The following is a 13,630-nucleotide window of genomic DNA, read 5'->3' as shown; positions in this document are numbered from 1 at the left end:
TCTCTGTTATTTCTTTTTTCTTTTGCTCTACCCAAGTACGGGGGGAGTTTCTTGCCTTTTTGGAGGTCGGACGTTTTCTGCCAGCGTTCAGTGGGTGTTCTGTAGGAGCAGTTCCACGTGTAGATGTATTTCTACTGTATCTGTGGGAAGGAAGGTGATCTCTGCGTCTTACTCTTCCGCCATCTTCTCCCTCCCCCTCAGAACTATGGATTTTTGAAAACCACATCAAGTTTAGACTGTTAGTCTCTCAAAAAATAAAATTAATAACAGCTGGGGATGGTCAGAGAGGTATAGTGAAATGATCAAGGTATAAAAGAACTGCAGAGAACTTCAAGATGGAGGAGGAGTAAGACATGGAGATCACCTTCCTCCCCACAAATACATCAGAAATACATCTACACGTGGAACAGCTCCTACAGAACACCTACTGAACGCTGGCAGAAGTCCTCAGACTTCCCAAAAGATATATATATATATTTTTCCTTTTTCTCTTTTTGTGAGTATGTATGTGTATGCTTCTTTGTGTGATTTTGTCTGTATAGCTTTGCTTTTACCATTTGTCCTAGGGTTCTGTCTGTCGTTTTTTTTAGTATAGTTTTTAGTGCTTGTTACCATTGGTGGATTTGTGTTTTGGTTTGGTTGCTCTCTTCTTTCTTTCTTTCTGTCTTTTTTTTTTATTTTTAATTTTTAAAAAATTTTTAATAATTTTTTTTTAGTTTTTATTTTAATAACTTTATTTTATTTTATTATTGTTATTTGTTTCTTTCTTTCTCTTTTTCTCCCTTTTCTTCTGAGCCATGTGGCTGATAGGGTCTTGACGCTCCAGCTGGGTATCAGGCCTGTGCCTCTGAGGTAGGAGAGACAAGTTGAGGACATTGGTCCACCAGAGACCTCCCAGCTCCATGTAATATCAAATCGTGAAAGCTCTGCCAGAGATCTCCATCTCAACGCTAACACCCAGCTCCACTCAACAACCAGCAAGCTACAGTGCTGGACACCCTATGCCAAACAACTAGCAAGACAGGAACACAATTAGCAGAGAGGCTGCCTAAAATCATAATAAGGTCACACACATCCCAAAACACACCACCAAACACGGTCCTGCCCACCAGAAAGACAAGATCCAGCCTCATCCACCAGAACACAGGCACCAGTCCCCTCCACCAGGAAGCCTACACAACCCACTGAACCACCCTTAGCCACTGGGGGCAGACATCAAAAACAATGGGAACTATGAACCTGCAGCCTGCGAAAAGGAGACCCCAAACATAGTAAGTTAGGCAAAATGAGAAGAAAGAGAAACACACAGCAGATGAAGGAGCAAGGTAAAAACCCACCAGACCAAACAAATGAAGAGGAAATAGGCAGTCTACCTGAAAAACAATTCAGAATAATGATAGTAAAGATGATCCAAAATCTTGGAAATAGAATGGAGAAAATGCAAGAAACTTTTAACAAGGACCTAGAAGAACTAAAGAGCAAACAAGCAATGATGAACAACACAATAAATGAAATTAAAAATTCCCTAGAAGGAATCAATAGCAGAAAAACTGAGGCAGAATAACGGGTAAGTGACCTGGAAGATAAAATAGTGGAAATAACTACCGCAGAGCAGAATAAAGAAAAAAGAATGAAAAGAAATGAGGACAGACTCAGAGACCTCTGGGACAACGTAAAACACACCAACATTCAAATTATAGGGGTCCCAGAAGAAGAGAAAAAGAAAGGGACTGAGAAATATTTGAAGAGATTATAGTTGAAAACTTCCCTAATATGGGAAAGGAAATAGTTAATCAAGTCCAGGAAGCACATAGAGTCCCATACAGGATAAATCCAAGGAGAAACATGCCAAGACATATATTAAGCAAACTATCAAAAATTAAATACAAAGAAAAACTATTAAAAGCAGCAAGGGAAAAACAACAAATAAGATACAATGGAATCCCCATAAGGTTGACAGCTGGTCTTTCAGCAGAAACTCTGCAAGCCGGAAGGGAGTGGCAGGACATATTAAAGTGATGAAAGGGAAAAACTTACAACCAAGATTACTCTACCCAGCAAGGGTCTCGTTCAGATTCGACAGAGAAATTAAAACCTTTACAGACAAGCAAAAGCTAAGAGAATTCAGCGCCACCAAACCAGCTTTACAACAAATGCCAAAGGAACTTCTCTAGGCAGGAAACACAAGAGAAGGAAAAGACCTACAATAACAAACACAAAACAATGAAGAAAATGGTAATAGGAACACACATATCGATAACTACCTTAAATGTAAATGGATTAAATGCTCCAACCAAAAGACATAGACTGGCTGAATGGATACAGAAACAAGACCCATATATATGCTGTCTACAAGAGACCCACTTCAGACCTAGGGGCACATACAGACTGAAAGTGAGGGGATGGAAAAAAGATATTTCATGCAAATGGAAATCAAAAGAAAGCTGGAGTAGCAATTCTCATATCAGACAAAATAGACTCTAAAATAAAGACTATTACAAGAGACAGAGAAGGACACTACATAATGATCAAGGGATCAACCCAAGAAGAAGATATAACAATTGTAAATATTTATGCACCCAACATAGGAGCACCTCAATACATAAGACAAATACTAACAACCCTAAAAGGGGAAATCGACAGTAACACAATCATAGTAGGGGACTTTAACAGCCCACTTTCACCAATGGACAGATCATCCAAAATGAAAATAAATAAGGAAACACAAGCTTTAAATGATACATTAAACAGGATGGACTTAATTGATATTTATAGGACAGTCCACCCAAAAACAACAGAATACCCATTTTTCTCAAGTGCTCATGGAACATTCTCCAGGATAGATCATATCTTGGGTCACAAATCAAGCCTTGGTAAATTTAAGAAAATTGAAATCGTATCAAGTATCTTTTCTGACCACAACGCTATGAGACTAGATATCAATTACAGGAAAAGATCTGTAAAAAATACAAACACATGGAGGCTACACAATACACTACTTAATAACGAAGTGATCACTGAAGAAATCGGGAAATCAAAAAATACCTAGAAACAAATGACAATGGAGATATGACGACCCAAAACCTTTGGGATGCAGCAAAAGCAGTTGTAAGAGGGAAGTTTATAGCAATACAAGCCTACCTCAGGAAACAGGAAACATCTCAAATAAACAACCTAACCTTGCACCTAAAGCAATTAGAGAAAGAAGAACAAAAAAACCCCAAAGTTAGCAGAAGGAAAGAAATCATAAAGATCAGATCAGAAATAAATGAAAAAGAAATGAAGGAAACAATAGCAAAGATCAATAAAACTAAAAGCTGGTTTTTGAGAAGATAAACAAAATTGATAAACCATTAGCCAGACTTATCAAGAAAAAAAGGGAGAAGACCCAGATCAATAGAATTAGAAATGAAAAAGGAGAAGTAACAACTGACACTGCAGAAGTACAAATGACCATGAGAGATTACTACAAGCAACTCTATGCCAATAAAATGGACAACCTGGAAGAAATGGACAAATTCTTGGAAATGCACAACCTGCCGAGACTGAACCAGGAAGAAATAGAAAATATGAACAGACCAGTCACAAGCACTGAAATTGAAACTGTGATTAAAAATCTTCCAAGAAACAAAAGCCCAGGACCAGATGGCTTCACAGGTGAACTCTGTCAAACAATTAGAGAAGAGCTAACACCTATCCTTCTCAAACTCTTCCAAAATATTGCAGAGGAAGGAACACTCCCCAACTCATTCTACGAGGCCACCATCACCCTGATACCAAAACCATACAAAGATGTCACAAAAAAAGAAAACTACAGGCCAATATCACTGATGAACATAGATGCAAAAATCCTCAACAAAATACTCGCAAACAGAATCCAACAGCACATTAAAAGGATCATACACCATGATCAAGTGGGGTTTATTCCAGGAATGCAAGGATTCTTCAATATATGCAAATCAATCAACGTGATACACCATATTAACAAATTGAAGGAGAAAAACCATATGATCATCTCAATAGATGCAGAGAAAGCTTTCGACAAAATTCAACACCCATTTATGATAAAAGCCCTGCAGAAAGTAGGCATAGAGGGAACTTTCCTCAATATAATAAAGGCCATATATGACAAACCCACAGCCAACATCGTCCTCAGTGGTGAAAAACTGAAACCATTTCCGCTAAGATCAGGAACAAGACAAGGTTGCCCACTCTCACCACTATTATTCAACATAGTTTTGGAAGTTTTAGCCACAGCAATCAGAGAAGAAAAAGAAATAAAAGGAATCCAAATTGGAAGAGAAGAAGTAAAACTGTCACTGTTTGCAGATGACATGATACTATACATAGAGAATCCTAAAGATGCTACCAGAAAACTACTAGAGCTAATCCATGAATTTGGTAAAGTAGCAGGATACAAAATTAATGCACAGAAATCCCTTGCATTCCTATATACTAATGATGAAAAATCTGAAAGTGAAATTAAGAAAACACTCGCATTTACCATTGCAACAAAAAGAATAAAATATCTAGGAATAAACCTATCTAAGGAGACAAAAGACCTGTATGCAGAAAATTATAAGACACTGATGAAAGAACTTAAAGATGATACAAATAGTTGGAGAGATATACCATGTTCTTGGATTGGAAGAATCAACACTGTGAAAATGACTACTACCCAAAGCAATCTACAGATTCAATGCAATCCCTATCAGACTACCACTGGCATTTTTCACAGAAGTAGAACAAAAAATTTCACAATTTGTATGGAAACACAAAAGACCCCGAATAGCCAAAGCAATCTTGAGAACGAAAAATGGAGCTGGAGGAATCAGGCTCCCTGACTTCAGACTATACTACAAAGCTACAGTAATCAAGACAGTATGGTACTGGCACAAAAACAGAAACATAGATCAATGGAACAGGATAGAAAGCCCAGAGATAAACCCACGCACACATGGTCACCTTATCTTTGATAAAGGAGGCAAGCATATACAGTGGAGAAAAGACAGCCTCTTCAATAAGTGGTGCTGGGAAAACTGGACAGGTACATGTAAAAGTATGAAATTAGAATACTCCCTAACACCATACACAAAAATAAACTCAAAATGGATTAAAGACCTAAATGTAAGGCCAGACACTATCAAACTCTTAGAGGAAAACATAGGAAGAACACTCTATGACATACATCACAGCAAGATCCTTTTTGACCCACCTCCTAGAGAAATGGAAATAAAAACAAAAATAAACAAATGGGACCTAATGAAACTTAAAAGCTTTTGCACAGCAAAGGAAACCATAAACAAGACCAAAAGACAACCCTCAAAATGGGAGAAAATATTTGCCAATGAAGCAACTGACAAAGAATTAATCTCCAAAATTTACAAGCAGCTCATGCAGCTCAATAACAAAAAAACAAACAACCCACTCCAAAAATGGGCAGAAGACCTAAATAGATATTTCTCCAAAGAAGATATACAGATTGCCAACAAACACATGAAAGAATGCTCAACATCATTAATCATTAGAGAAATGCAAATCAAAACTACAATGCGGTATCACCTCACACCGGTCAGAATGGCCATCATCAAAAAATCTAGAAACAATAAATGCTGGAGAGGGTGTGGAGAAAAGGGAACACTCTTGCACTGTTGGTGGGCATGTAAATTGATACAGCCACTATGGAGAACAGTATGGAGGTTCCTTAAAAAACTAAAAATAGAATTACCATATGACGCAGTAATCCCACTTCTGGACATATACCCTGAGAAAAGAATAATTCAAAAAGAGTCATGTACCACAATGTTCATTGCAGCTCTGTTTACAATAGCCAGGGCATGGAAGCAACCAAAGTGTCTGTCGACAGATGAATGGATGAAGAAGGTGTGGCACATATATACAATGGAGTATTACTGAGCCATAAAAAGAAATGAAATTGAGTTATTTGTAGTGAAGTGGATGGACCTAGAGTCTGTCATACAGAGTGCAGTAAGTCAGAAAGAGAAAAACAAATACCGTATGCTAACACATATATATGGAATCTTAAAAAAAAAAAGAAAAAATGGTTCTGAAGAACCTAGGGGGAGGACAGGAATAAAGACACAGACATAGAGGATGGACTTGAGGACATGAGGAGGGGGAAGGGTAAGCTGGGATGAAGTGAGAGAGTGGCATGGACATATATACACTACCAAATGTAAAATAGATAGCTAGTGGGAAGCAGTCGCATAGCACAGGGAGATCAGCTCGGTGCTTTGTGACCACCTAGAGGGGTGGGATAGGGAGGGTGGGAGGGAGACGCAAGATGGAGGGGATATGGGGATATATGTATATGTATAGCTGATTCACTTTGTTATAAAGTGGAAGCTAACACACCATTTTAAAGCAGTTATACTCCAATAAAGATGTTAAAAAAAAACGAAATTAAAATAGAAAAAATAAAAAAATAAAAGAACTGCAATACAAGGTAAGATAAAGAAGGAGTGTGCATGTAATCAAAGCCTCTAAAGTCACAAAGGATACAAACACGTTAAATATTGAATTACTCACTTATGCCCAGGATAGTTTATATTTTTATCTCTCATCTGGATTACTTTCAGTAACTCCGCTGACTCTCAAGGACTCTCTCTGCTTCCAGCTCATGCTTTCTCTTCTGTATGAATTGCCCTTTTTCCTCATTCTTCATCTGGTTAACTTCTACATATTCATTAAGTTGCAATTCAGCCATCTTCTTCCTTCTCCTCACTCTTTCTGCATACCATTAGTCTCTTCCTGCTTCCCAATTTGCACATGAGCTCTTGTTCATCTAGTTAACTATCTCCAGTTTTGTCCCTTCTAGTCATTCCTCTCTGTAAGGATCTTGGCAAATTTTCACTTAAGAATTAAAATAACGTGGTTTGAACTTCTTTCTCTATGTTGAACCTTTCTCGGCCTTTCTTAGATGACAGTCTTTAATTTTTTGTCTCAGGATTGGAATTTTATCTGACTATTCTCCAGGTATTGTCCTCTTCCATGTCTAGTCTTTTTTTCCTCTATTTTCAAACTCTTTAATTTTGAATTCTTTCTGCTCTTTGCTTAAACTTTTTATCTTTACTTGCTTTTTGCCTTAAACTCTTAAATCATTTCTTGAGCTCTTCACTGTTCCTGGAAGTGTCAGTGCAGAGGCTGGATGACTGACTGTCACAGATGCTATTTAAAAGAGGCCAATATGGAATAGAAGGTTAAACCAGATGATTGGAAAGCTTAAAATGAGAGGATATTCTATCTGAAAAGGACCTTAGATTTAGACACGTGGTTTCCAAACATGATTTAGAATCAGAATCACATAGAGAGTTTTAAAAAAATGATACAGATTTTTGAGACCTACTCTTATACCTTCTGTAACTATATCTCTGAAAGCCTGGTTGTGTGTATAAAAAGATATGTGAGAGATTCTGTGAAGTCAGCTTGTTCCTGGTTATCAAATCAGCACTTGGAAATTGCTGACCTAGTCCGAACCCTTCACTTTACAAAGAAATCAAGATCTAGTTCATAACCTAGTTAACACCCAACCTACATCAAGAACTGGTTCTCCTGATTATTAATTAGCCCATTTTTTTTTATAGTGAACAGTCATTCCTCTTTTATATCATTCATTTAGCTAACAAACAAGCTAATTTATTTAGTACTCTTTGGATTAGGTGCTGTTTCGTTTGAAGGAGACAGTGTGATATAATGGTTGAGAGTGCAGTTCTGGAACCAGAGTATCTGATTTCTCATTTGCCTCTTTCATTTCTTGTCTTTGTACTCTTCGGTGACTTCTTGGCAAGCTCTTTGCCACAGATTCCTCATTTGTAAAATAAGGATAATAATTACAGAAGTTCATATTTTATTTTCTAAGATACTTCTTATAATTTAAGAAGGTCCTTTGTATTATAATTCAGACAGTCCAAAGAGATAATGTGCCAGTTAGGATTAAGTTTAGCTAAATAGCATATTAGAAAACAGAGAAAGCAGGGCTTTATACAAGCAGAGGGTTATTGCTCTTTCCCATTAAAGAAATCCGGAAGTAGGCAGCCTAGTATTGATGATGGTTTTTTATGAACATAAAAGAGGAAGGAAGAGAGGAAGTTTTTTCTTCCAGGAGGATTCTTCCCAGAAGTTGTACACAAAATGTGTACAAAGGAAAGGAAAGGAATCTGAACCTGGGTAAACGTTGTTTACCTTGTTTACTTGCTGGGTAAACCAAAGCAAAGGAATCTGAACCTGGGTAAACCTTGTTCTTTGTCAGTAAGGGGGATTTCACATTGAGGGCTCCATCAGTCCAGTTGGTACAGGAATGTGCCTAAGAGCATTTTGTTAAACAGAAACATGGTCAGCTCTTCATTCATAGTTCATTAAACATTTTTGCATGAGAGCAGCAACTTTGCAGTAGACCTGGTTTATCAGTTGTCTTTCCTAATTGAATTCTTTTTTAGCTTTTAAGGGTGGTAAAAAGATAAAAATGAAAGACTGTCTTTGATTAACTAATTGTATGAAGACTGTAGTAGAGATTTAATAAATCATAGCTGCTTTATTATTATTGCTATAAATGTTTGATTAGATCATTTCCAAAGTCCCTTCCAGTTTAAAAATTGTCACTGGATTCTAGTCTTCAATTATTTTATTGTTTGCTTTTTTTTCATAATTTTTGCTTTGTTTTAAATATGAACCTCTGTTGTTGTTTTAAAATTCTAGTTCTCAGTTTTGAACCATATGGACTCTCCTTTTCTTCATCTGGCTTCTCTGGACGACAGTCTCCTGCTGGCATTTCTCTTGGTTCAGATATATCTGGGAATAGTACAGATACCGGGCTAAAAGAGTAAGTTCCTTTCTTATTAAAATTGAGAACATGGGAGTGTTTAAATGTCTTTACATGTTGAAGGATTCCTGAAAGCTAAATTCGGCATGGGTTGTTGTTTCAGCTGTTTCTATTTATTGCTCTCAGGGTATTGATAGTGTATAGCCTGTCCTTGTACTTTAAGAGAGCTTGCTTACTTCCAAGACAGTATAGAATGTATACAAGCTTTACACATAGTAATGATGTGTGTGTTATTACTACATATCATGCATACACACACACATATATTTTTAAAGAAGTGTATCAGAACTCATATACCCAGGTGAGGTGACTGTTCATATCATTCTTCATTCTCATAATCTACTTCGTATAACCATCTCATTGGAAGATTGACGAATATATAGATGAACATAAAGATGATGACTTCACTTGAGAAAGCTGTGTGCTTTGCTCAGAATGCTTTCAGAGCTTCTTTCCAGCCACCTTGAAAACTGGTGATACATTTGTCTAAATGTCTTAACATAGAGTCAAATCTTCATCCTTTTTAGGTAAATTTTGATTTTGGAAATATGAATAAATTACTAGAAATATGATTAAGTTAATAAAATGAGATAATGTATGTAAAGTGCCTCATACAACCCAGTACGTAATAAATGATCGATAAATAGTAGCTACTAAAATTAATAATTGTCATTGCTATCATTATTGTTATTATCCAAAAGCTGAATTGACTACATAAAATTAGTAGTCAAGCTGGATAACTTTGGTCAGTATACCAGTGTGACATAAAGTAATGAAAATGGCTTTCTTGTTTGTGAAGGAGCTTCCTCTAAGAGTTCAAAAATGTTTTGAGTAATGACAACATTGTTAGAATAAATGATAAAATCTCAAAGGTGACAACTTTGAAAGATGACATTTGAACAGACTCAGTAACCTTATTTTATGTTCGTCTTTGCATTTGTCAGTCTTCCAGTGATATGGTTATAAGAAGTATTTATCAGAAGAATGACACATAGATTATGAGGAATGTAGAATGATATGCTGATTGAAATGGCATAAGTTCAAAATCTCTCTCTTAGCCTTTTTTTCCTGCTCTGTTGACACCCTTTTCTTTCCCAGACATTTAATTTCAGTATTATAAGCATGGGGAGCAGATACGGTTTGTGAGCATGTGATGGTGGTGGTGATAGCAATTAAGTGCCTCAGACAGGGAATAGAGGGGCAAGGGAAGGAGAGACAGAAACCTTCCAAACCCAGGGAGGAAACGTAGTCCCTTTTGCCTGCACAACAGATGATGGCATCTGCTTTTTTAGTATTGAACTAGGATCTGGCGGACTTGACAGGGCCTTGTAAACCCTGTATGTGTACATGTACTACCCTCAGAGAAATGACATTTGGCAAAGCTGCTCAGGAATTATACATATGCTGTATTATCATGAAATGCAACATGAGGGATGAATTTAAAATTTCTTTCCAAAGAGGACCACAACGCACACATTATTTCAGATTAGGAACCTAAGTGGTAATTGGCAAGGTGAATCAGCTTTAGAGAGGAGATGATCATTCTTCTGCAGTCTCTGGCAAGCTGAGAATAAAGTGGGGCAAGCCCAATTTAGCATTTCTTACCTTAAGCCCTATTACGGAGCAGCACCCTACCGCAAATGGGAATTTCTAGAGCTCAAAGTACATTCCTAATCTTTTGAAGGTTGCTTGGCCATAATCTACATCTGTGTTTGAATGGTCTGATTAAAAACAACACAAAGGTATACCATATAAAACCATGAATTATATTATTATTGTCAAAATCCAGGCAAAGATGACTTATGTTTAAAAATTTTTTTACGGTATGTTTCATATCATAAAGAGGCATATTTTGTGTATGAAATGGCTTTATGCTGCTCTCTTATTTATCTACCTCCTTTTTAGACTTTCTGTATGTAATGCATGACAGTGAAAATTTATGTTGATAATAGGCATATATGCAGGCTCCTTTTTCCTCCCCGTCTCATTTTTGCCTGTTATTGTGGGTTGAATTCCCTGGGAAGTGCATTCCAAGGTGGAATTTAGCATGCAGAATATTAAGGAGTGCCCTTGGCATCAACAACTGTGGAAGGAAGGGAAAAGAAGAGGGTTTGGGCAGAGGAAGAAGTTAAGAAGCAATGCAGTGCCAACAACAGTGTCTGCTGACCCCATAGGAAGCTCTGAAGCTAGAATGGCCCACCTGAGCTGTCCTGAGTTGGGCTAAAATGGGTGGCCAGGACTCTATACTTCTGTTCATCAATTATTGGATATGGGCTGCCCTGGAAAAGGGCATGATCTGCAGTTGAGGTGACTCTCTGCAACTGAGGCAAATCCCTAAGGGTGCTATGCTCCTAACAGCTGTGCCAACAAAGTCCTTCATTGAAGGGGGATCTGGATGGAACATCCCAGGGTCTACCACACCTACCTTTTTTTAGTTAAACTAATATTTGAATCATTTGGGGAGTTGCTCTTTTTTATTCCCCCCACCACCACCAATAATTAAAGGATATGTTTTGGTAAACAGGGTTACAAAAAACACTGTAATCCTGCTGTGGGCATTCATGAATCCTTTTGAGTTGTTGCCGTTGAGCATCCTAGAAATGCTGGGGTCACATTAGGGGTTCCCCTGATGACTTTTTTGTCTGCTCACACAAGATCAACCAGTTTTCTTCTAAGAGGTTTGATAGATAACTAACAGTTTTGGGTTTTTTTTTAACTTTTTAGAAAACTCTTTTGGTACCTGAAAGAAAGGGACGAATGAAGATATTTGTAAAGGAACATTCAGCAATAAAATTCATTGAGTAGGAATGGACTAATTCCCTATAGGGTGTTCTTTATTAACATTAGACTTTATTTTAGCCAGTTGGTGCTTAATAGCATTAGTTCTTCACTCAGTATGAAGTATAATGATCTGTTTTTGTTTCTGGCATACTACAGAAAATCAAACTGACTATGATTCCAACAAATTAAAATGGAATAATAGTCAGTACAGATATTTCTCAATCCTTCTTTTAGATTCATTTCACGGTCTGCCTATCTTGTAGTACAAATTTTAAAAATTCAGTTTTGGATCATGAGAGGGATACTTAAATGAGCCAGTGCCAAGGACTCATGGTTCTTATATGAAAACAATAGAGGCAGTCTTTGGCTGTTTCAGCCTGCACTTATGATTCACAGCTGTAGCTTTTGGGACAACAGTAGGTGAGTCCTAATTCTAATCACAACTTTATTCTTCTTCATCTCAGATATAAAAAAACTCCTAACCTTCATGCTTTTTCCAAAAATACTACTGTTTTCTTCTACAGATCAAACCTCATTCGTTTTTATAAATGTACATTTATAATAGTTGAAAGTGTAGCTTGTGCTCACATTAAGAAAACCTTGTGGATTAAAGGTAAATTTACACATAGGAGTAGATTTGAATGATTTTTTTTTTTTTGCTCTCAACAGGATTTTATGTAGTGAATTTATGTAGTGTTAATTCCTTCACTGAATGATTATAGGTATGAAACTTACATCATTTCTGATCTTTAACCCATCAGAATTAAAGATATTTTTGAAAAGTCAATAGGTGAAAGGAACTGATTTACAGTAGTTCTATTTTTGGACATCTTATTCAAAGAATTAAATGAAAATTAAATAATATGAAATTTTTAACTAAGTCTAGAGTTCTGTTGCCTTAAATCTTTTGGTTGAAGAGTTAGGGGAGGTTGGCTATAACTAAAATAAAATCTAAAGATCTAGGTTTTATTTCTGGCACATAGAATATAATATGAAAGCTATTTCTAAAAGGTCATGACAATGATGTGTTTTTAAAAACGCCTCAAGAAGGTAACTATTTAGCAATTATTTAAATTGACTTGATTTCATTATCAATCTCCTTAGGACAAATAGCTTGAAGCTGGAAGGTATAAAGAAATTGTGGGGGAAAGAGGGCTATCTTCCCAAGAAGGAAAGCAAAACTGGTGATGAAACAGAAGCTCTGCCAGTTCCTCAAGAGAATATAATAATGGAGAATGTAGATCAAATTATAACAAAAAAGGATCAATCTCAAGTCCTTACCCAATCTAAAGAGGAGAAAGAAAAGCAGCTGCTGGCATCATCATTATTTGTTGGACTAGGATCAGAAAGTACAATCAATTTGGTAAGTAGTCAGTTATATTCCTTTGAGAATCTGTGTTCCCTGTTTTGAACAAAAAAACTGGCTCTACAAAAGCTCATGGCTGTTATCTATACACATGGTAGGAATGGCTTCCCCAGCTCCAGAGCCACCAGTGACATACCTTTTATATTCCTGAAAGAGAAAATCTAATTGGCTCAGCTTCAGTCAGGTATTCTCTTTAATCCAGTCAGTTGGGGCAAGAGTCCGGGTCCAAATTAAGTTACAAATATGACCATGTGTATTCTCACCCCCACTGTTGGAGAGGACAGGTCTCAGTGGAAAGGGGACTTGATGGAAATATTACCAATAGTAATAGTTCAACAATATTGATATGTCTGTGGAAAAAGTACTTCTTAAAATGGTATTTTTAATAGTGAAAAAGAGGAATCAATTTTGATGTCCTAACAGGAGAATTGGTACATAAATTATACTAGCTCTGAATATTACTTCGTCATTAAAAATGATAAATACTGCATTGTAAAATTAATACTTATATATTAAGCAAAAAAAGCAGAATATGAAGTTTTACTTATACCTTGCTTAAAACTGTTAAGATAAAAGTATATTGAGGTTGAAAGGAATTATACAAAAATGAAAATTATATTCAGACATTATGATTATTATTTTCA

At 36.5% G+C, this 13,630-nt stretch overlaps 1 protein-coding gene across 3 annotated transcripts in view; it reads left to right on the top strand.

The window, feature by feature from the left end:
- AP4E1 (adaptor related protein complex 4 subunit epsilon 1) overlaps positions 1-13,630 on the top strand; it is a 97,584-nt gene that overhangs the window by 50,476 nt on the left and 33,478 nt on the right. For all 3 annotated transcript variants that reach the window (XM_057542579.1, XM_007170400.3, XM_007170399.3), the window contains 2 exons: positions 8,716-8,839; positions 12,725-12,983. In XM_057542579.1, coding sequence (XP_057398562.1) covers positions 8,716-8,839; positions 12,725-12,983 — 383 coding nt within the window. The remainder of the gene's footprint in view (positions 1-8,715; positions 8,840-12,724; positions 12,984-13,630) is intronic.

Source organism: Balaenoptera acutorostrata, chromosome 3 (genome assembly GCF_949987535.1).
Source record: "Balaenoptera acutorostrata chromosome 3, mBalAcu1.1, whole genome shotgun sequence".
Taxonomy (NCBI): domain Eukaryota; kingdom Metazoa; phylum Chordata; class Mammalia; order Artiodactyla; family Balaenopteridae; genus Balaenoptera; species Balaenoptera acutorostrata.
The sequence above is the reverse complement of the archived record's forward strand: the minus strand, read 5'-3'. Positions and strand labels throughout refer to the sequence as shown.